Here is a 21,734-nt window from a genome sequence, read left to right on the forward strand (position 1 = left end):
AGGGAGAGCAAACAGGCCACAGCAGAAGGATACACGTAGCCCACATAGGGGTCACCCCTGGGACATTGAGAACTGAGGGAAGCACACTGGAAGCCTCCTAAGCCATCACTAACATAAGGTCACCTATCCAAGAGCAGGAGACGTAGCTGAGCTACCTAATACGTAGACACAAGCACAGGGAAAGAGGCAAAATGAAGAGGCAAAAGAATACATTGCAAGTAAGGGAACAGGACAAAACCCCAGAAAAGGAACTAAGTGAAACAGAAATGAGCAACCTACCCGACAGAGAGTTCAAACAAAGAGTGTTAAGGATGCTCACTGATCTGGGGAGAAGAATAGATGAACTCAGTGAGAATGTCAACAAAGAAATGGAAGATATAAAAAAAAACCAATCAAAAATGAAGAATACAATACTGGAAATGAAAAATTCATTAGAGGGACTCAAAAGCAGAGTAGAGGATACAGAAGAACGGATCTGTGAGCTGGACGAAAGACTAGAAGAAATTACCCAAGGTGAACAGGTAAAAGAGAAAAGAATTAAAAAGACTGAGGACAGTCTAAGGGACATCTGGGACAACATCAAGCACACTGACATCTGTGTTATAGGTGTCCCAGAAGGAGAAGAGCGAGACAAAGGGGCAGAGAATCTATTTCAAGAAATAATAGATGAAAACTTCCCTAACCTAAGGAAGGAAACAGACATCCAGGTACAGGAAGCACAGAGAGCCCCAAATAAGGTAAACCCAAAGAGGCCCACACCAAGACACATCATAATCAAAATGTCCAGAATTAAAGATAAAGAGAGAATCCTAAAAGCCGCAAGAGAATGTCAAGTTACGTATAAAGGAAACCCCATAAGGCTATCAGCTGACTTCTCTGCAGAAACCTTACAGGCTAGAAGAGAATGGCACGATATATTTAAAGTGCTAAAAGGAAAGAACTTACAGCCAAGAATACTCTACCCAGCAAGGTTATCATTCAAAATGGAAGGAGAGATCAAAATTTTCCCAGATAAGCAAAAATTAAAGGAGTTTGTCACCAAGAAACCAGTGCTACAAGAAATGTTAAAGGGACTGATGTAAGGGGAAAAGAAAAGACCACAAATAGGAAAAATTATCTATTTCCATGATTAGAACGTAATGGATACAAATGCACAACAAAGAGGTTAGATATGATATCAAAAACATGAGGGAGGAGGGGAGTTAAAGAGTACAGCTTTCAGACAGAGGTCAAACTAAAGTGACCATCAATTCTGTATAGAAGAAGAAAGGAACAGAGGACTACTAAAACACTGAGAAAAAAAAACACAGTTAAAAAATGGCAGTAAGTACATACTTATCAATAGCTACTTTAAATGTCAATGGACTAAATGCTCCAATTAAAAGGCATAGGGTGGCTGACTGGATAAAAAAACAAGACCCATATATATGCTGCATACAAGAGACACAGTTCAGACCTAAAGACACTCACAAACTGAAAGTGAAGGGATGGAAAAAGATACTCCACGCAAATGGCAATGAAAAGAAAGCTGGGGTAGCAGTACTCATATCAGACAAAATAGACTTTAAAACAAAAACTGTAAAAAGAGACAAAGAAGGGCATTACATAATGATCAAGGGAACAATCCAACAAGAGGATATAACACTTGTAAATAGCTACGCACCCAATGTAGGTGCACCTAAATATATAAAGCAATTATTAACAGACATAAAAACAGAAATAGACAGTAACACAATAATAGTAGGGGACTTTAACACTCCACTTACACCAACGGATAGATAATCCAAACAGAAGATCAATAAGGAAACATTGGCCTTAAACGACACACTACAACAGATGGACATAGTAGATATATACAGAGCATTCCATCCAAAAACCGAAGAATACACGTTCTTTTCAAAGGCACATGGAACATTCTCCAGGATTGATCACATATTAGGCCACAAAACAAGTCTCCATAAATTTAAGAAGACTGAAATAATACCAAGCATCTTTTCTGACCACAACGGTATGAAACTAGAAATCAACTATAGGAAGAAAATCAGAAAAGCCACAAATACGTGGAGATTAAACAAAATGCTACTGAACAACGACTGGGTTAACGAAGAAATCAAAGAAGAAATCAAAAAATACCTAGAGACAAATGAAAATGAAAATACGACATGCCAGAATTTATGGGATACAGCAAAAGTGGTTCTAAGAGGGAAGTTTATAGCGATACAGGCCTATCTCAACAAACAAGAAAAATCTCAAATAAACAATCTAACAATGCACCTGAAGGAATTGGAAAAAGAAGAACAAACAAAGCCCAAAATCAGTAGAAGAAGGGAAATAATAGAAATCAGAGCAGAAATAAATGAAACAGAGACCAAAAAAATAGAAAAATTAATAAAACCAAGAGCTGGTTTTTTGAAAAGATCAACAAAATTGACAAACCTTTAGCTAGACTCACCAAGAAAAAAAGAGAGAAGGCACAAATAAGTAAAATCAGAAATGAAAGAGGAGAGGTTACAACAGACACCTCAGAAATACAAAAGATTATAAGAGAATACTATGAAAAGCTATATGCCAACCAATTCGACAATCTGGAAGAAATGGATAAATTCTTAGAATCATACAACCTTCCAAAACTGGATCAAGAAGAAGTAGAGAATTTGAATAGACCAATCACCAGTAAGGAGATCGAAACAGTAATCAAAAACCTCCCCAAAAATAAAAGTCCAGGACCAGATGGCTTCCCTGGGGAATTCTACCAAACATTCAAAGAAGACTTAATACCTATCCTTCTCAAACTCTTCCAAAAAATTGAGGAGGGGGGGAAGCTCCCTAACTCATTCTAAGAAGCTGACATTACCCTGATACCAAAACCAGACAAGGACAACACAAAAAAAGAAAATTACAGGCCAATATCACTGATGAACATCGATGCAAAAATCCTCAATAAAATACTAGCAAATCGCATACAACAATACGTTAAAAAGATTATACACTATGATCAAGTGGGATTTATTCCAGGGATGCAGGGATGGTTTAACATTCGCAAATCAATCAACGTAATATACCACGTTAATAAAATGAAGAATAAAAATCACATGATCATCTCAATAGATGCAGAGAAAGCATTTGACAAGATACAGCATCCATTTATGATAAAAACTCTGAATAAAATGGGTATAGAAGGAAAGTACCTCAACATAATAAAGACCATATATGAGAAACCCACAGCTAATATCATCCTCAATGGTGAAAAACTGAAAGCTATCCCTCTAAGAACAGGAACCAGACAAGGATGCCCACTGTCACCACTCCTATTTAACATAGTACTGGAAGTCCTAGCCAGAGCAATCAGGCAAGAGAAAGAAATAAAAGGGATCCAAATTGGAAAGGAAGAAGTGAAACTGTCACTATTTGCAGATGACATGATTTTATATATAGAAAACCCCAAAGAATCCACCAGAAAACTTTTAGAAGTAATAAACGAATATGGTCAAGTTGCAGGATACAAAATCAACATACAAAAATCAGTTGCATTTCTGTACACTAACAACGAAGTAGCAGAAAGAGAACTTAAGAATACCATCCCATTTACAATTGCAACAAAAAGAATAAAATACCTAGGAATAAACTTAACCAAAGAGGTGAAAGATCTGTACACCGAAAACTATAATACATTTCTGAAAGAAACTGAAGAAGACACAAAGAAATGGAAAGATATTCCGTGCTCTTGGATTGGAAGAATTAACATAGTTAAGATGTCCATACTTCCTAAAGCCATCTATAGATTCAATGCAATCCCTATCAAAGTTCCAACAACATTTTTCACAGAAATAGAACAAAGAATCCTAAAATTTATATGGAACAACAAAAGACCCCGAATAGCTAAAGGAATCCTGAGAAAAAAGAACAAAGCTGGAGGTATCACACTCCCTGATTTCAAAATATACTACAAAGCTGTAGTAACCAAAACAGCATGGTACTGGCACAAAAACAGACACACAGATCAATGGAATAGAATCGAAAGCCCAGAAATAAACCCACACATCTATGGACAGCTAATCTTTGACAAAGGAGCCAAGAACATACAATGGGGAAAAGAAAGTCTCTTCAACAAATGGTGTTGGGAAAACTGGATAGCCATATGCAAAAAAATGAAAGTAGACCCTTACCTTATGCCATACACAAAAATTAACTCCAAATGGATTAAAGACTTGAATGTAAGACCTGAAACTGTGAAACTTCTAGAAGAAAACATAGGCAGTACGCTCTTCGACATCAGTCTTAGCAACATCTTCTCAAACACCATGTCTGACCGGGTAAGAGAAACAATAGAAAAAATAAACAAATGGCACTACATCAAACTAAAAAGCTTCTGCACAGCAAAGGAAACCATCAACAAAACGAAAAGACAACCTAACAATTGGGAGAAGATATTTGCAAACCATACTTCTGATAAGGGCTTAATCTCCAAAATATATAAAGAACTCATGCATCTCAACAACAAAAAAACTACCAACCCAATTAAAAAATGGGCAAAGGACCTGAACAGACATTTCTCCAAAGAAGATATACAGATGGCCAACAGACACATGAAAAGATGTTCAAAATCATTAACTATCAGGGAAATGCAAATCAAAACTACAATGAGATATCACCTGACGCCCATCAGAATGGCTATAATTAACAAGACAGGAAACAACATGTGTTGGAGAGGATGTGGAGAGAAGGGAACTCTCATATACTGCTGGTGGGAGTGCAAACTGGTGCAGCCACTATGGAAAACAGTATGGAGATTCCTCAAAAAATCAAGGATAGAACTACCATATGATCCAGCCATCCCACTGCTGGGTATTTATCCAAAGAATTTGAAAACACCAATTTGTAAAGGTACATGCACCCATGTGTTCATTGCAGCGTTATTCACAATAGCCAAGACTTGGAAGCAACCTAAGTGCCCATCAAGGGACGAATGGATAAAGAAGCTGTGGTATATATACACAACGGAATACTACTCAGCCATAAGAAATGATGAAATCCAGCCATTTGTGACATCATGGATGGACATTGAGGGTATAATGCAAAGTGAAATAAGTCAGAGGGAGAAGGTCAAATACCGCATGATTTCCTTCATTAAGTAGTAGATAATAACAACAATAAACAAACACATAGGGACAGAGATTGGATTGGTGGTTACCAGAGGGGAAGGGGGGAGGGGGGAGGGTGAAAGGGATGATTCGGTACATGTGTGTGGTGATGGGTTGTAATTAGTATTTTGGTGGTGAACATGATGTAATCTATGCAGAAATAGAAGTACAATGATGTACACCTGAAATTTTCACAATGTTATAAACCAATGTTACTGCAATAAACAAAAAATTAAAAAAATTAAAAATAAAAAAATAAAAATGCCCTTTCTGCCTGAAGACTATCTACTGTCACACAGATAAGGACATTTCCAACTTATAACACTGAAAATGAAAAATATTTCTCTTTGTTTTTACTTTTTTACATTGTTTCAGATCTTAATGTGTTGACGCTTTGGGCCTTAAATTGGGGAAGTCCATAGAAATTTCTGGCCCTGTACATGAACTGGCTGGCCAAGGGAGACGATAACTGATTCTAAGAGGCCTTGGAATAGTTCCCTGTCCTAAGCTCAAAATAAAATGGCCTCAAGGTAATAATGGTACTGAAAATAGCATTTAACTTACCTTTACCAGGCTTTCAACCTACTAGGTCTATTTGATTTTCCTTAATCAGCACAGAAGGAAGCCTATCTCTTAAGGCTCAAGCTTACTTGTCATGCATTCCCAGAAGCACACTGTAAGAAGATGACTAATAGCTGACTGCGTCTTCAGCACTATATGTCTCCCAATTTCAAAGGAAAAATGGTCCCAACTATGTACTAGAATAGATTTCCTACCTCTTGCAGCTGGAGTCGAACCTTGGTAATTGCTCGGATCCAGTGGGCTCTGGCTTGGGTAAATGGCGAAGATGCATTCTCCTCAGGAAAACTTCTAACAAAGAAAAGAATGTTCCTTAAAAATAGCCCAGGCCACAAGGTGATAGTGCTTAAGGCAAAACGGCCAAATATCTAAAATAAAATGGTTTGGATTCGTGCCTATACTTGTTTAGTGATTTAGGCCACTAAAACAGCATACTCTTGCATATCCAATGTGAAAAAAATTCCTCTCTAAAATGACAACTCTTTTTAGCTTTTCATCTATTCCCTCTCTTCTTTTCCCCTTTTTCACTTACGCAATGAGGCAGCTCACTGGGACAGTCAGGGATCAGGATACTAGAAGTAATGGCAAGGGCCCCGAGTCAATGTCTAGCACTGAAACTATGCACAGAAGTGTGGAGTAACCCTCTCACCTTACCTCTTGAGACTACCAGTCTCCCTTGGGCGTTCTACATAGCATCCTTAGGGCAGAATTTTGTTCCTGCAAACCATTCCTGCTCCACTAAGTACTCTGGAAAGCTTACAAATTCCTAGACTACATCAAAAGAGCTAAGAGCAAAAAACACAGCCCTTTCCTGCCCTGATCTTGTTCCTTGAGCTGCCTCAGGAACACCCTCAATGAAATGAAAAATAAATATAACAAGGTAGCTTGGAGACAGAAACACTACCTTATATTACAACAAGTCTTCATCCAGGTTCTTAACTGTGGAATGGTGGTTAATTGTTGGTGATAATGCTTCTCCTCTCTCCTATTAGGGTCTACTGTCAAGGCAGCAAACAAGTGTCCATCATCTAGACATGTAAAATATATGCTAGGCTCTGATGCCATCTAACTGGGTCAATTATTTTAAAACATTTGTGGACACTTCTGCCCAAGGTAGAACCGGACTTCACTTGCACAGCTAGGATCTGAGAGGACACAGCCAGGAGAGAAGGACAAATACTCACGCTGGGTACTTCTGCTGCTCTACCAAGAATTCTACCCAGACAACAGTATCTGCCAAGTCTAAGGTCTACAAAGAACCATCTTTCAGTGGGTTGTCAACCCAGTAAAAAAGCTAGTCCACAGCTCAGTCTCCTGGATGTCTTGTCTATTAGATGAGCCTCTAGAGATGACCAAAAATCAGGAACAAGTAAGGAGAAGAGAAAGTAAGTTTATATTGTCAACGTTAGAGTTTTGACGCATCAACCATTCTTTAACTTTTACCACGTAATCAGCATTCATTGCTCTCTGATCTTTAGGTGAGAGCCTGTATTATTAGACCTTGAAATTTAAGAATCTAAGTTACACCTAGGGGCCAGCCCCGTGGCTTAGTGGTTAAGTGCGTGCGCTCCACTACTGGCGGCCTGAGTTCGGATCCCAGGCGCGCACCGACGCACCGCTTCTCGGGCTGTGTCCCACATACAGCAACTGGAAGGATATACAACTATCTACTGGGGCTTTGGGGGTAAAAAAAAAAGGAGGAGGATTGGCAATAGATGTTAGCTCAGAGCTGGTCTTCCTCAGCAAAAAGAGGAGGATGTTAGCTCAGGGCTGATCTTCCTCACAAAAAATAAATAAATAAGTTACACCTAGCCCTTATCACTCTACCCCAGTGGTTTCCAAGTGGGGATGGTTTTGCCTCCCAGGGGAAATCTGACAATAACTGAAGACATTTTTGATTGTCACAGGTGAGGGTTGCTACTGGCATCTAGTGTGTAGAGGCTAGGGATGCTACTACACATCCTACAATGCGTACAATAGGTCCCCATAACAAAGAGTTATCTGGTCCAAAGTGTCAGTAGTGCCAAGACTGAGAAATTCTACTCTGTCCCAACCTATCAGCAACTCTACTGACCAATTTTGCTCAATAATAACAGTACTGAAACTCTGTACTAAGCTTCATTATAAGACTGTTAAAAGGACAAGTTTAAAATTTTTCTTCTTATGGGTACCAATTGTTAGACACACTACTAGGCCCTGGAGAGGGTGAAGGGTGGGTTAGATCTGGCTTCTAGACCAATTCTTTCTTAAGTCTGTCCTGGTTTTCTCAGCCTGGAAAAAACAAAACAAAAACAATGTCCACAAAAGATGTGTAGGCTGGGAAGCGTATTTCATTCAAAGCAGCTCCTTTGAATGAAAGGAGGCTGCCATATGTAGGGTCAACTAGAAAGCCAAGAACTGCAGACTCAAGAAGGCCTGGTACACTGCAGCTATCTACACAGAACCCAAGTGTTCTTAGAGATCTTCAAAATACCTTGGGAATTACGTCAAAAATCAAAGGAAATAATGCAGAGCTAAGCCTCAGTATCCTGATCACCACCATACCCAGCTAGAGGGAAACAAATGAAAACCACTTATATTTAGAAACACTACAGGGCAGGTACTGAGGAAACCACGTGAGCTCCTCAAGGCAGCCATCACCTACCTCTCCTGGGGGCCTAGGATGTGGTCTTTGTGTAGCACTAGATCTGGAGGAGGATGGGTTGTGGCATCTTCTTTCATCTCATTGAGTTCACATGTTCTACCCTTTTCTTCTTCACCTGACACCTCCAAGGCTTTCTCTTGTTCTCCAAAACCTATTTGGCCATCTCTGGAGAAGCTGCCAGAGCTGCGGCAGGAATGAACTGAGTCCCTCTCCCGATGGGCATCATCTTGTTCATGACACTGGTCTAGTTCACTCAGCTGAGAGCTTCCTTGACTCACATTACAGGAGGAGCCATATCTACTACTGCTGGTGGGGCTGTGAGAATGAGAGGAAGACAAATGAGTAAATAAATGCAAACTAGGGACCAGGGCAAAAGTAACAGATAAATCCAGGAAATAATGATTATATTAGTGGCAAGAATCACAAACAGGAGGTTCCTAGGAAGAAAGGAGCAAACTTCAAAATCTAGAGGAACTAGTCTATTCAGCAAAATCACAAGACGAAAAAAAACACAACATGCTGGGTTCTCCAACAGCACTTAACCTCAACCCTGCAATTCACTTTGAAGAATACTTTATCTTAATGTGATATTCATAAGCAGGATTAAGAATTATTAAAACAGCCTATTGTTTACGCCTAAATTCTTTACTCAGACTTCTAAGGAAACTTGTCCAGTGGCTGTGATTTAAGTTTTCTAATTCCCAAAAAGTAAAACGGATGGATGAACTCTACTCCCTTTTTCTATTGTTTATTAAATTGAGGTCCCCTTTTCTTCCTCTACAACTGTACATATGAATGCCTGCTCCTTAGGATGAGCAAAGGAGAGTGGACATGTTCCTTCAATTATCTCTCAGGCATCTGCACAATGAGGTAATTGGGAGAGGGAGGCTAGGACCAAGAAATTCCTCAGGGGAATAATCTCATCAACATGAATGTCACAATGATATCCCTGGAAGCATAGGCAGTGTCCCAAAGATGAATTTGCCCATGTGTAACTGAGTTGTTCTCAGGACATGGTTCACTTTTGGATAAAGTGGACGAAGTCCAACTCCAGGATCGGGGTCAGGGCCATACTAATGCATTTCTGTACCTGAAGAGAGGCCAGCCCAACCCTCTCGCAGTCACCTGAATTCCCATACCCAGAAAGGAAATTTGTTGCCCTACTCTGAGAGATAGCAGCTATAGTAGAGAACGTGGCAGTGAATGGTGACCAGAAAGAAGACCAGTATCCAGAAGTTACTCCCTTGAGCCATATACTGAATTTAAAGGATTCAGTCCTATTCAGGAGAGAGGACTCAGTGATGATCTATAAGATCTATCCCAGCCCATTTGTATAGTTCCATCCCAAGTCAGAGGCCCTCATTTTACTTCTGGTATCCTGCTGGAATGTCTCCATGCCAAAGGGCAAGGAATTTCCCTTCCACAGAGTCAAGTCTTTAATTAGCTAAAGGGCTTATGTTTACTCTTGGCCAAATGAAGATAAATCATTGTTGTTTTCGTGATATTTTCCCTATGGTTCCTCCCAATTACCTGGTATTTTCAGGCTGATTGCTGATCCTTCAGCCCATGGCAGCAGGGTAAGTACCAGGTCACTGTTCTGAGCAGTTCCCGACACATATATGCAAATGTGTGCATGCACACACACACACACACACACAAAATTTCTAAAGCCCCTGACCAGTCCCTTTGGACAGGTTTGGGCCAGAGGTCAAGGCAGCATTCTTAAACTGCATTGTATGGTGCTTCTTCTTAGGGGAAATAATAGTATCCTTTGCAGATGGACCCTGCACAATGCTCCAGACTGAAGAACTACAGCAAACAATAGCCCTGAGCTCCATGAGACTTTACTCAAAGCACTTATTAGATATCAGTCTCAAGGGTAGTAAAAGGCAGAGACTGGAAGAAGCTATGCAAATCCATGTGGAATAGGATATAGATTACCCCCAGCCATCCTTTGTACTTTGTATTTTACTTAATACTCTCATTGCCACTGGAGAAAGCATCTTAGAAGACTTGGAAAAGCAAAGCAAAGTAGGTCTCTCCCAGCTATTACAGATATAAGTGCCAAAGGCCCAAGGAAGCACCCTAGCCTATCACGTGGTTGTAATTAATAAATGCCACTCAGCCACTTGCTGCCACTTCCTGCTTTCCCCTCTCCATTCCACATTATACGAGGCAGAGCAAACCAGAGTGAGTGAATCTCAGGGCCTAGGTTTTAAGCAGGAAGCTCCCTTTTCCAATAAATGAATTACATTTGGCACTAGAGAAAAGGGAGAGGATGAAAAGACCCACACATTATTTCTTGTTACTTAGCCCCTAATTAACATGAAGCTGAAGTGCTAGAAAAGACACAGGAACGATAAAAAGCAGGCTATGATTAATCTACCACTAAGTCACTGCATCATAAATGGTCAATTCCTTAAAATCATTTATGATGCTTCAGTTGAAAACAGGCCTTTTGCTGGTCTCTGGTTCCTTGATGCCATGCAGAGTAATTGGCTGCTGTGCATTTGAAACAGAATCAGTGCTAGCAGGCACTGCCTCCTCCTCTTGTGTTTCTGGCTGGTGAAGTAGCTCAGACACGGTGCAGTGCTCTTCCTCATGACTCCCTAAACAACAGCTGGCGCCACAAGGACTGCCTTTGGTACCCCAGTGTTCTCTAGATGCTGAGATTTCCTGCTGGTTTTCCACTTCTCCAGGCCCTAAAAGCCTATAAGCACATAAACTTGGCCTGACCTCCAGCCGCTCAGAGGTCCTGGAGGGCTGACTAGAGACCTTAGCTGGCTCAGCACTGGCCTCAGATATTTGAGAAGACTCCAAAGCTTTGTCAGCCTCACTGGAGTTAAGGTCTTGATCACTGCTGATAACCAAAACCAGAGAGGAGGATTCCGCAGGCATTTGTTCAGGGCTCCCTTTGTTCTCTTTTGGCCACGGGAATGAAAGATTCAGCTTCTTTCCAAATCTTAGTTTTGGATCACTTGCCACTATACTCCCTTTCCCCTCACTACCTCCCTCAAATAGAGTCGACAACTTCTTAAAACTGGATGTTAAACCAGTTTCTGCTGCTCTATTGCCAGAGGAGGACGGTGGAGAAAAGAAAGAGCTCAGTGGTTTCCCAAAGTCAGTAGCAGAGGACGGGAAATGGAGCTTTGGCCAATTGGTCATATTTGGGATCTCAAAACGAGGTTCTGGCTGCTCTGTTTCTTGGGGGACTGCAGGTGGATCTTTCTGGGCATCAAGTATCCCATAACTTTCTTTGGCACAAAGCACAGGTGCCTCCAGCAGAGGGTGAGAAAGGTACCCTTGGGTTTCTAGTATGGCACTCTGGCTGACACTTGCCTCAATGAACAGTGTAGTATCAGTTTCTAGTGAATTGGTTGCCTGTACCTCCAAGAAATCTTGGTTTGTGGATGCAGATTGCATAGCTGGCTTTGGCTCAAGAGGAAGAGGTGGCTGAACTGGAGGAGAAAGCTCTTTGGCAATACAGATAGGATCTGGATGCAACTGTGTTGGCAATGAAATATGCTCTGCTTTCAAGGATGCCTCTGTATCTGTGCCCTGCAACACCCCCATGTCTCCCTCATCACTCTGAGACAATAGTCCTTGCCCAGTATTGTCCCCTGAGACAGAAGATGCAGCCCCAATTGTTTTAGAACTTTGGATTTCTGCAATATTGTTAGGAATATTATTGTTTTCCATTTCAGTTGTTAGTTTAGGATCATCTATCAAGGTCTCTGAGTCTGATTTTGCACTAACCACAGTCATTCTACAGTCACTGAGAGTAGATTCTGAATTGAGTGCTGCAGAGGTAGCTTCTCTCCACAAATTTTCTAGAGGTACTGATCCTACAGCATCTCTGGGACTATTACTTTGAAGCCTAGCAGTAGCTGAGATAGATGATTCCTGTTTGTATGTCTCTGGTTTGGGACTTTTGAAAACTCCAAATAACTCACCTTTGAGGGGCTGAGATGATGCACCAGAAGAAAGAGGGAAAAAAGAGTTTTTCTTTGGAGGTTTAGGAGAAGAGAAAAGTCCAGAGAATGTTTTGGGAGGTTCGACTAAGCACCCAGAGAAAGATTTCACTTTGGTCACAAACCCTGAAAGCATTTCCACTGAAGAGCCCAACAGTGATGTGTCTTCCTCTTTATCTGCATATTGGCTCTGGAGGTGCCCTGCACTCCCTGGCTCTGCAGAGAAAGAGGTTGGCTCCAGGTTCTGGGTTAAGACCTCAACAGGGGCCTTTTCTAATGGTAAGTTCAATTGGTCACTAGTAAGTCTTTCATTTTGGTGGTGGTGAGTACAAGTGTCTAAATTGTGGAGCTTTTCAATCAAATGGCTATCATGTGAAAAAGACTTGTCCAATGATCCACTGAGGAAGTCTTCCTGTATGAAAGCCTCTTCTTCATGGGGAGCTACCCCAAGGTTCTCTGAACCAATAAGCAGTGTTTCAGTCTGTGCTTGAAATCCTGGTGAATGAGGAACAATGTCTTTTTGCAACCGATTCGTCTTGAAATCGACTAAAGATGTCCCTGGACCATTACTGGAATCTAGTTTTCCCTGACAGTCCTTCTCTACATTGAGCTCACCTGCAAGGGGGGTAATCTCAATGGTGTTGCTAATGGAAACACAAGGAGCCATTTGCTGATCATGAACTGCCTCCTGGACTATGCTATCTCTATTGTCATTGGAACCTTCTCTAGTCATTGTGCCATCCATGTCTACAAAAACACTTGGCTTCTCACAGGGCTGGGAAGTTACTGGAGCAACAGTTGAAAGGCTATGTTTTCCCCCAGAAGTCTGCTGCTTTTCATCCAAAAACGACAAGCTGAAGAAACTAAAAGAGCTACTATGAGAGGCACCCATCTTCCTGCTTGAGTTAGTAGTGGAAAAAAAGGAAGGAAGTGTGAATACCCCTTCTGCTTGAGATTTGGTTCTTGGTAGAGTAGCAGAGGCTCTGTTCTCAGATTTTTCAGATCCAGTCAGGAAAGAAAATATACTCTTTCTGGTTGGCAACTCTGGTTGGGATGGAGATGTTGTGGCAGTTGAAAAACTCCAGTCTTCGTCAGAAAAATGATCTTGTTCATTTGAATTTCTTCTGCTCAGAGTATCAAAAGATATTTTATTACTTCTTGAAACTCCTGTCACTGTAGACACACCACTAGTTTCTACTGAAGAATCTCTGGAAGACTCTTTGAGACAACTTGTTGAGAAAGATGGTTTTGGTGACTGCTGGATTAGGTGGTCATTGGAGGGCACCTCTTTTTCAGTCAAATTATTACCTTGGATCTCCCTAGTTGATGGTTCCTTTAGCCCACTGTCATCAATAGTAGTCTGCTTGTTCAGACTTCTAATTCGAACCTTCCCTTTAGAGGAAATTGGTGCAGAAGGAAAATTCCCAACATCCTGGCTAGTTAGCCCTGTGGGAATAGAACTTGACCTGACCTCATCCTTATTAGTCACCGAAGAAACAGACATATTTTCAGTTGTCTGTATAGAAGATACAGTGGTTTTAAAGAAATTTCCAAGGGTACCAAAAAAATTTGAAACACCAGAAGATTCAGTATTTTCCTGAGATGATATCTTTCTATTTTTATCACCATTCTTTTCTAAGATGGGGGTTCCTTCTCTATTCTCCTGGGTTTTAAAGAGGTTCAAAAATCCAGATGCCTGTTTTTCATTTGCTATCACACTTACTGAAGAGTCTTCTCTCCGACCAAAGAGTTTCAATGCACTTTTAAAGAATGTTCTCTCAGACTCTTTGGAAGACTGGTCCTGGGGAAGTTCACAATTCTTGTGTTCATCCCTACTAAACTGCGATGCAAGAGGAACTGAAACAGAGTCAGTTGTAATGATTTCATCATCTTCTATACCTGATTTAGCCTGAGGAGTTGTTTGGCTTACCTGGAAAACAGATTTTAACAAACTTTGTTTTTTCACATGAATGCTTTCATTTAAAGGGAATTCTTGCTTCATATTTTTAGCAAATTCTGGTCGCCAAACATTGGATACGATTTGTCTCTCTAACTCCTTCTTGAAAAGACTTTCTTCCTCATTTTGGCAGTTACTCTCTAATTGCTTACTCAAGATCAGTGACTGAAGACCATCATTTGTGAGCTCTGCTAAGTTTAACTGCTGATCCATTTTCTGCAAGGACAAGGACTCTAAGGATTCATACTTATCAAAATTCAAACCACTTCCAACTGAAGCACCCAAAGCAGAAAATAACGAAGTCACTTTGTTCAGTGATGATGTCTCTTCTACTTGCTGTGAGCTGTTAGTCATATTTTCAAAATGAACCAAAAAGGCAGCTTCTTCAGAAGAAGACGGAAGCCAGTGGAAACTGGAGAGGTGAACTGATGAATCCTTAGCTAGAGGCTGGTTCTCATCTCCCTCTATAATTTGATTTTTATTTAAGACATGATTTCCAATAGTTTGGGGCTGATTTCTGAGATCCAATGTACATTCAAAGTCTTCAGAACCACACAGCCACTCTTCGAAAGATCCAAAATTTTCTCTAAACTTTTGAGGATTATAGACTAAAAAATCTAATGGTTGATCCCTTTGGCCGTAACTTGACTCTTCAAGTTCTTGTGAAAAGGCTTCTAAATTTAGATACATTGGTCCCTCGCTTCTTGGCAAAACTACAGATAAATCAAGAGGGTCATCAATTGGTTCTTCTTCAACATACCACAATAATTCACCTTCCTTGTCACGTAATTTAAAAGTAGAGGCAGAAATAATGCTGTCATCCAACATAATATTTGATAGATCATTTGTTTGTAAATCACAATTCAAATACTCTTGATAAGAACAATCAGGTATAAATAAATATGCATACTTCCCAGTAGAATCAGTGAGGAGAGAATAGATATATTGACCATCGTAAAACATATAATATCCATAATCTCCATCCTCTGATGGCCACCACACTCCATTTTCAAGAGACGACAACCATTCCTGGTATTCATAACCAATACTTGAAAAAACAAAGTTTTCATCCATTCTTAATGATTCAACTATGGGGCCTGTACTCTTGTCATAACCTGAAGAAGAACTTAAGTCAAGGGGCAATTCTTCTAGTGAATTCTTAGTCTCGTTAATTGGAAGATGACAAGAATTTCCATATAATGAGTTAGCTGCCCACATATCACCTCTTAATAAGTAACCTTCACTAAATGCTAACTGGTCGAATGATTCATATGGTAAGTCACACCAAATGACACTGTTTGGATTTGTTCTCCACTCCAAGATATTTGCATTTTGATCTTTCCGGCAAAAATTTATTGCTGGGTTTTCTGAGTCAGGCCACAAGAAAACATCAGTTGAAGAAAATGTATTTTGATTCAACATATAATAAATTGGCTGAAGTTTTCCACAATTTTTAGAAAAATCTTTTATATCAGAGTCCCATTCATAACAAAAAGGACTATGCATCTCGTCAAAAGCCTGATAGTTGTTTGATTTATTAAGATTGTTAGTATTTAGTATAGGTAGATTTAACTTATTTGAATTTTCATGTCGTTTTGCCTCAAGGACATGGTGTGATGTCTGCCTCTTAGCCAAAGATTTCTCTAAGAGGTCCTGCTGAGTGCTTGGAGCACAGTGAAGTACACTGTTCTCAGAAGAGGGGCAATGCTTTTCACTTTGCTGGTTTTTCCATGTAGAATGGCAATGATGATTATCAACCCAAGCATCAGATAATGGTATATTTTCTTTAGGTAAAGAAAGGAAGCTTTTTGTGAAGCCAGAAGTTTCTTGTTTTTCAACATGGTTCCTCTGGTTCTCAGAAGTCACACATGAAGTAACAGGGATCTCACCTAAGGATAAATACTTATTTCCATTCAAACTCTTTATGCCATCTAAAGACATGGACTTTGCTTCATTTGGTTTACAATCAGTCATACTGCTACTGGATATCAAGTTGAATATTCCAGAGAGTAAGCTTGGGGTGTTATTCCTGTGATGAGAGTCATCATTTTTCAAATTTAATTCTTGTTGACTAGACAAGTTTTCAAGAGAAGAAAACCTGTTAAACAGGCCAGAAAGGAAGCTTCCTTGGGTTCTTTTCTCAGAAGCTTTATCTGCAAGTTTGTCTTCACTAATTTCATTAACCAAGGTGGATTTTGAAATGGTAGAAGTAAATGCTGATGAAGAGTCTGATATTGTTAAAGATGTCACTTGTGTAAGAGTCTTTCTTTCTCCTGAAGAATCTGAAGGTATACGTTCTTTGGACACAACTCCAGGGATGGCTAAGGCATCTCTTTCACAGTTCTCTATTGCTGTATGGTCACTCGAATTTAACTCCTCTGTACTCCCAAATTTCCCAAGATCATTATTAATATTTGGAGCTGATTCAGACTTTATTTTACTAAGTGTGGCATCTCCAGGACAATTTATTTGGTCATTCTTATTAAATGTCTCTGTATCACCAAATTTCCCTAGATTATTATGAATATTTAGAACTGAACTAGATTTTATTGAACTAATTTTGGCATTTTCATGGCAATTCCTTTGGATCTCTTCATCATTGGTTACCGCTGAGCCATGAAAACTCTGGTCATTGACAGTGATATGGCTGTCAGTGAACGGAAATTTAAACAAAGGAAAAATGCTTCCTTTCTCTCTTAAATCCTGCTGCTTTTCAGAATGAGTAAGAACTCTGAAAAATGGAATATGTAGTTTTCCACTAAAGGGAAAGGAATGTCCATCTTTCTTAGGGGCCCTTTCCCATCCATCTTCCTCCAACTTGTGAATTTTCATACATTCTGATAAAGTTCCCTGTGAACAGGTCTCTGGGGAAGTGAGCAAAAACTGGCTAAAGGATTTTCTGAGTGGCTCCAGGAAATCATCATCACTAGTAACTCTGTCTCCCTCGAATGGCTTTGAAGAAGCCTCTTTATTTGCAGTTCTACTGCCAGCTATACAAGGATGTCCTGGAGTATCTTTGGCACATATTTTTGGTTGATCTGGTAACAGAGACAGATCTGTACAGGGTTTTCTTCCCAACAGACTCTCAATATCATCTTTCTTATTTGCAGAATTAGCTAAGTTTGAAGGTTCATTGGCCTCTTGGGAAGACAACAGATCCTCATTTGTGGGCATCTGGGACCAGCCTGTAGTTTCTCCATCACTCCTATCTAAAGAGACGATGCTACTATGATCGTCAAGGGTGTCTTCCCTTTGATTTGACTCTGAACCACACCCAACGAAGCTTTCCTTTCTTGTTGGCTTGTTCTGGTAGTCATCTTTTTTGGTTTCGTCCTTTTCCAAAAAGATCTTTAATGGATTTAGCATGCTAAAAACAGATTTTATAACTGAACTCTGACTCTGTGGAGCCGAATCAATTCCAATAGTTTCTGTTGCATCCTGAAAGCATAAACTTGCAGTTTTACTGCCTGTGTGCTCATTTTCAGAGGTTTTGTCATGGCTGCTAAAATCCTTATCATCAACTCTTTGAGAGGATAAAGGAGATTGCATGGGAAGATCCTTCTCCAATACTGATTGGGCTCTGGGTTTAGATCCTGAATTAATTGTCTCTATTTGATTAAGAGTTTCTGTTTTCTCTGCAACTAAATAAACCAGCTTTTCCACAGAGGTTGTTAGATGCTTTGTACCTGAAGCCACCTTTTCTGTGAGTGAACTGAACAAAGAACCAACAGCACATTTCACTCCATTCAGCTCAGGGAAAGAGATGGCCTTGTCTTTGTCATTCTTGACAATAGTTAAAGGTGGTATTTGATCCCCAGCCATTTTCTGTTCTTCATTAACAACAATACTATTATGTTTAAGTGTGTTTTTAGTTTTTGAAAGGGAACCAAATCTATTAATCTCCTCTTCCTTCTCTGCTAAATATTCTGACACAGTTTCTACCAAACACTGAAGCTCATCCATTGTATCAATATAGTCCTCCTTGGGTTCCTCAACAGAGGAAGGGGTCATCTCTTCCATGGGGCACCCAGACAGATCTCCAAGTGTGTTTGCATCACAATTCATCCTTTGTAACAGGAATGCCGGATTTGCTACATAATATTCTTCAGGAAAGCCTCCAATATGATGGACAGTAGATGGATGACATGTTGGTGATAGTACACCTTCCTGCTTATCAGAAATGGGAGAACCCAGAAGTTCATCAGAAGTACTGCTAGTAGAATCTTCAAGAACATCGAATGGAGTGAAATTAGTGACATGCTGGTTTAAGCCAGATGACTTTTCACAGTTCTTAAAACAGCCTAGAAGATCATAATCAAGACTTTCCAACTTAGTGGTCCACATGCCACTCTTCACCACAAACCCATTTTTGCAGGGGTGCAAAACTGGGTAATTTTGTTTCTTCTTTTCAACGTGGCAAAGGTTACAATTTTCAGCGTTAGGATATGTACTTTTGAAGTTAGTCTTAGTTCCTGATCTATCATCACATTGTCTTCTTTCATTGTCTTCAAAATGACTGTATAAGGGTTTTTCTTTCCTTCTCCTATCTATTCTATCATATTCCTGAGGATATCTGGAGTTAACAGATGTTTCAAACTTAAAGGCATTAGAGCATTCTGTTTCCTGGCTCTGAGATGGTATCTTTTTCCAATTCTTGTACTTTGGTTGTACCTGTTGGCTGTAATATTTATCAGTTTTTGAAAGAGTTCTAATTTCTTTAAGCTCTGCTTCTTTTAAGTTTATGTTACTGTTTTCTAGAAACTCTTGTGATATTTTCCCCTCTATCTTCTCATATATATCTTCTTGCTCTTCATAGTCAATACCAGAGAAAGCTGAAATAATCCTAATTTTGTCATTTTTAGCCTGCAAGCTTTGTCTGATGTAAAGGGATAAAATTGGAGGAAGAGAAGGCAAACAAAAAAGGAAAAACAAGGAAAAACAAGGAAAAGGAAGAAACAAATTTTAAGATTTAGTGCTCGTTCAATGAGAAAATTAGCATTAGTAAAATTGTCAATTTGATAAAAACCATTCAGGCTGACAAAATATAAGAAAATTCACATGTTCTTAAACCAACATTATAGCTATGTAGATGGCTTTGGCTACATGTAGATGTAGCCAAAGAGATTTTCCACATCAGAAAAAGAACACCTATAATAACAACTTTAAAATACTTTACTTGCTACATGAGCTTTGTAGGATCCTTTTATTTTCTAAGAAAGAAAGAAACAAACAAAATGAATATGTTTCATCAATATTTAGAATGAATTTGCAAAGCCAAAGTTTAGAACTGTTAAGCATTCCATGAAAATATGTCAAGGGATTTCAAGAAATCTAAATTTGTTGACGAATTTGGGTCTGGAAAGAAGCCAAGCTGTTAACTTGCTGAAAGTTATATCTGAGGCAGTATAGCCAAGAACATAGTCAAACATATTTCTTTTAAAAAGGAAATAATATATACATAATAAAAATAATTTTTGACTATCTTAGAAGTCAAACCTTGTTACAGTACCAAAAAGAACAAATTATTTCAAGCATTATAATTTGTTGTTTATGAAATCTAAAGGCTCTATGCACTGAGGATCACAGTGAAATGAAAATTTTTTCTTATACTGATCACAACAGCAGAAGCTACATGTCTGACTTATCAATGAATACAGAAGACAGCTGACCTTTCTCTCAGTTAGGTTAGAGACTGCCTGCCTCCCATGTAGTCAGGTGGGAGTACAGGGAGGCCATGCAGACTAGGAGCTTGTCAGCTCAGTGTGTTCTTTTACTGATCTAACATCCAACAGCATTTATTTAAGAAACAGAAACAAGATCAAAGTGGTCACTTAGTCACTAAAAATTTTTAAGAATGAGACTGATATTCTTTTGACCCCTCTCAACACTAGAAATACTTTGGCTATATAATATATAACAAAGTCCAACTCTATTGTCAAACCTCAAATTATGTATTTTTATATAATTTACATAAATTTCTAGTTATTCTGGACTCATTAGGCAGAAACCCATTTGGTTGAGTGAGGAAATCTAACTTAACATATATTTTTTACACACAGTTTCGTTACTCTCCGGTATCCTTAAAAACTCAAACTAAACTAACTCCAACCTGGAAGAACTCTTTACAGTACTGACTTAAATCAATGGATAGCCACGGCTGCAGTGAATGAAGCTATTTATTTTTACACTTCTAATTTACGGGAAGGTACTGCAAACATGTTTGTTCCCTCAAGGATTTTAAATGTTCTTCCTAAAAAACTGTGTAACTTAAGGACTTAGACTATTTCCAAGAACTTAGTATTTACAGTAATAGAAAAGTTTAAAAATCAATGCTAATGATATAATTTCTTCAAAACTTTATAAAGAAGAAATCATTTCAAAAATTTAAGTTAAAAATGCCTACAATAAAAGTTTACTTAAAAATCACGTTAATTTTTCCTCTGCTGGACATGAAAAAATATTTACTCTTTAACTTCATTTCATATACTGATACAATAAAATCAAATTTATATGGGACCAATTAAAGAAAAATTTTAAGAAAAAATTTGCAACTTAAAGTATATCACTAATGCTCCTCTACGAGTTATTTATTATAGCAGTAGCCCAGGAAACAACCAAATGGTAATAGGGTAATTGATTAGGTAAACTGCGGTTGTCCAGAAGAGTATGTAGTCATTTAGGTTGATGTGCCATTATTATGGCTGGCCTCCACATCTAATGCTTAAAAATACAGAGAGGAAAGAGGACCAGAAGCTTTTTTTTTTTTTTTTTTTTGCTATTATGTTTTTTTTTCTTAAAGTAGGACAATATAAACAACTAAAATCAAATGAATAAAATATGAAAATACTCAATTAACAAACCAGCAAGGAGTAGGAACCAACTACAGAAGGATTCCTGGCATGTATCTTTTTAGAATCAGATTATGAAGAGCGAGAATACTATGTGATGGTTGATATATGAAAAAATTTCACTGAAAATATTCTCAGAGATGATAGTAAACTGAGATAGGATGTTGTCTAGCAGGTAGACAATCATCTGAGGTTCAGGATAAATATTCAAGAGTTTGGAAAGGCAGGCAAAAAAAAATGAGATCGTCCTAAGGTATGGTGAATTTTAGCAAGCAAAAGGATGAGCTAAATGGGAAGGGTTTTTAAAAACTTCACCTCGAACCAATGAAATAACTGATTCAAGGCAAGGATCATCAATGGATGATAAAATCAATGGGTAAAAGTTTGTCGGGGAAACAGAATATTGACCAATCGCAGGTATCACCCCATATATCCTTATTACAAAGGAGAAAGGTAACTTTAAACATTGGAAAAATCTGATATATACCAGATTTCTTAAGCGTGAGATCAAACTAAACATCACCAATAATGAGACAAAGTAACATTATGTGCCTGCTGATACATTGTGAAGGAAACATCATCTATGTAGTGTTT

General features: G+C 38.9%; 1 protein-coding gene across 2 annotated transcripts in view; it reads right to left on the reverse strand.

The window, feature by feature from the left end:
* UNC13B (unc-13 homolog B) overlaps positions 1–21,734 on the reverse strand; it is a 250,615-nt gene that overhangs the window by 99,531 nt on the left and 129,350 nt on the right. For both annotated transcript variants that reach the window (XM_014797472.2, XM_004443252.3), the window contains exons 9-10: positions 8,365–8,679; positions 5,918–6,008 (exon numbers count right to left, since the gene is read on the reverse strand). In XM_014797472.2, coding sequence (XP_014652958.2) covers positions 5,918–6,008; positions 8,365–8,679 — 406 coding nt within the window. The remainder of the gene's footprint in view (positions 1–5,917; positions 6,009–8,364; positions 8,680–21,734) is intronic.

The sequence above is a fragment of the Ceratotherium simum genome, chromosome 29 (genome assembly GCF_057802395.1).
Source record: "Ceratotherium simum simum isolate JZ-2026a chromosome 29, ASM5780239v1, whole genome shotgun sequence".
NCBI classification, from domain to species: Eukaryota; Metazoa; Chordata; class Mammalia; order Perissodactyla; family Rhinocerotidae; genus Ceratotherium; species Ceratotherium simum.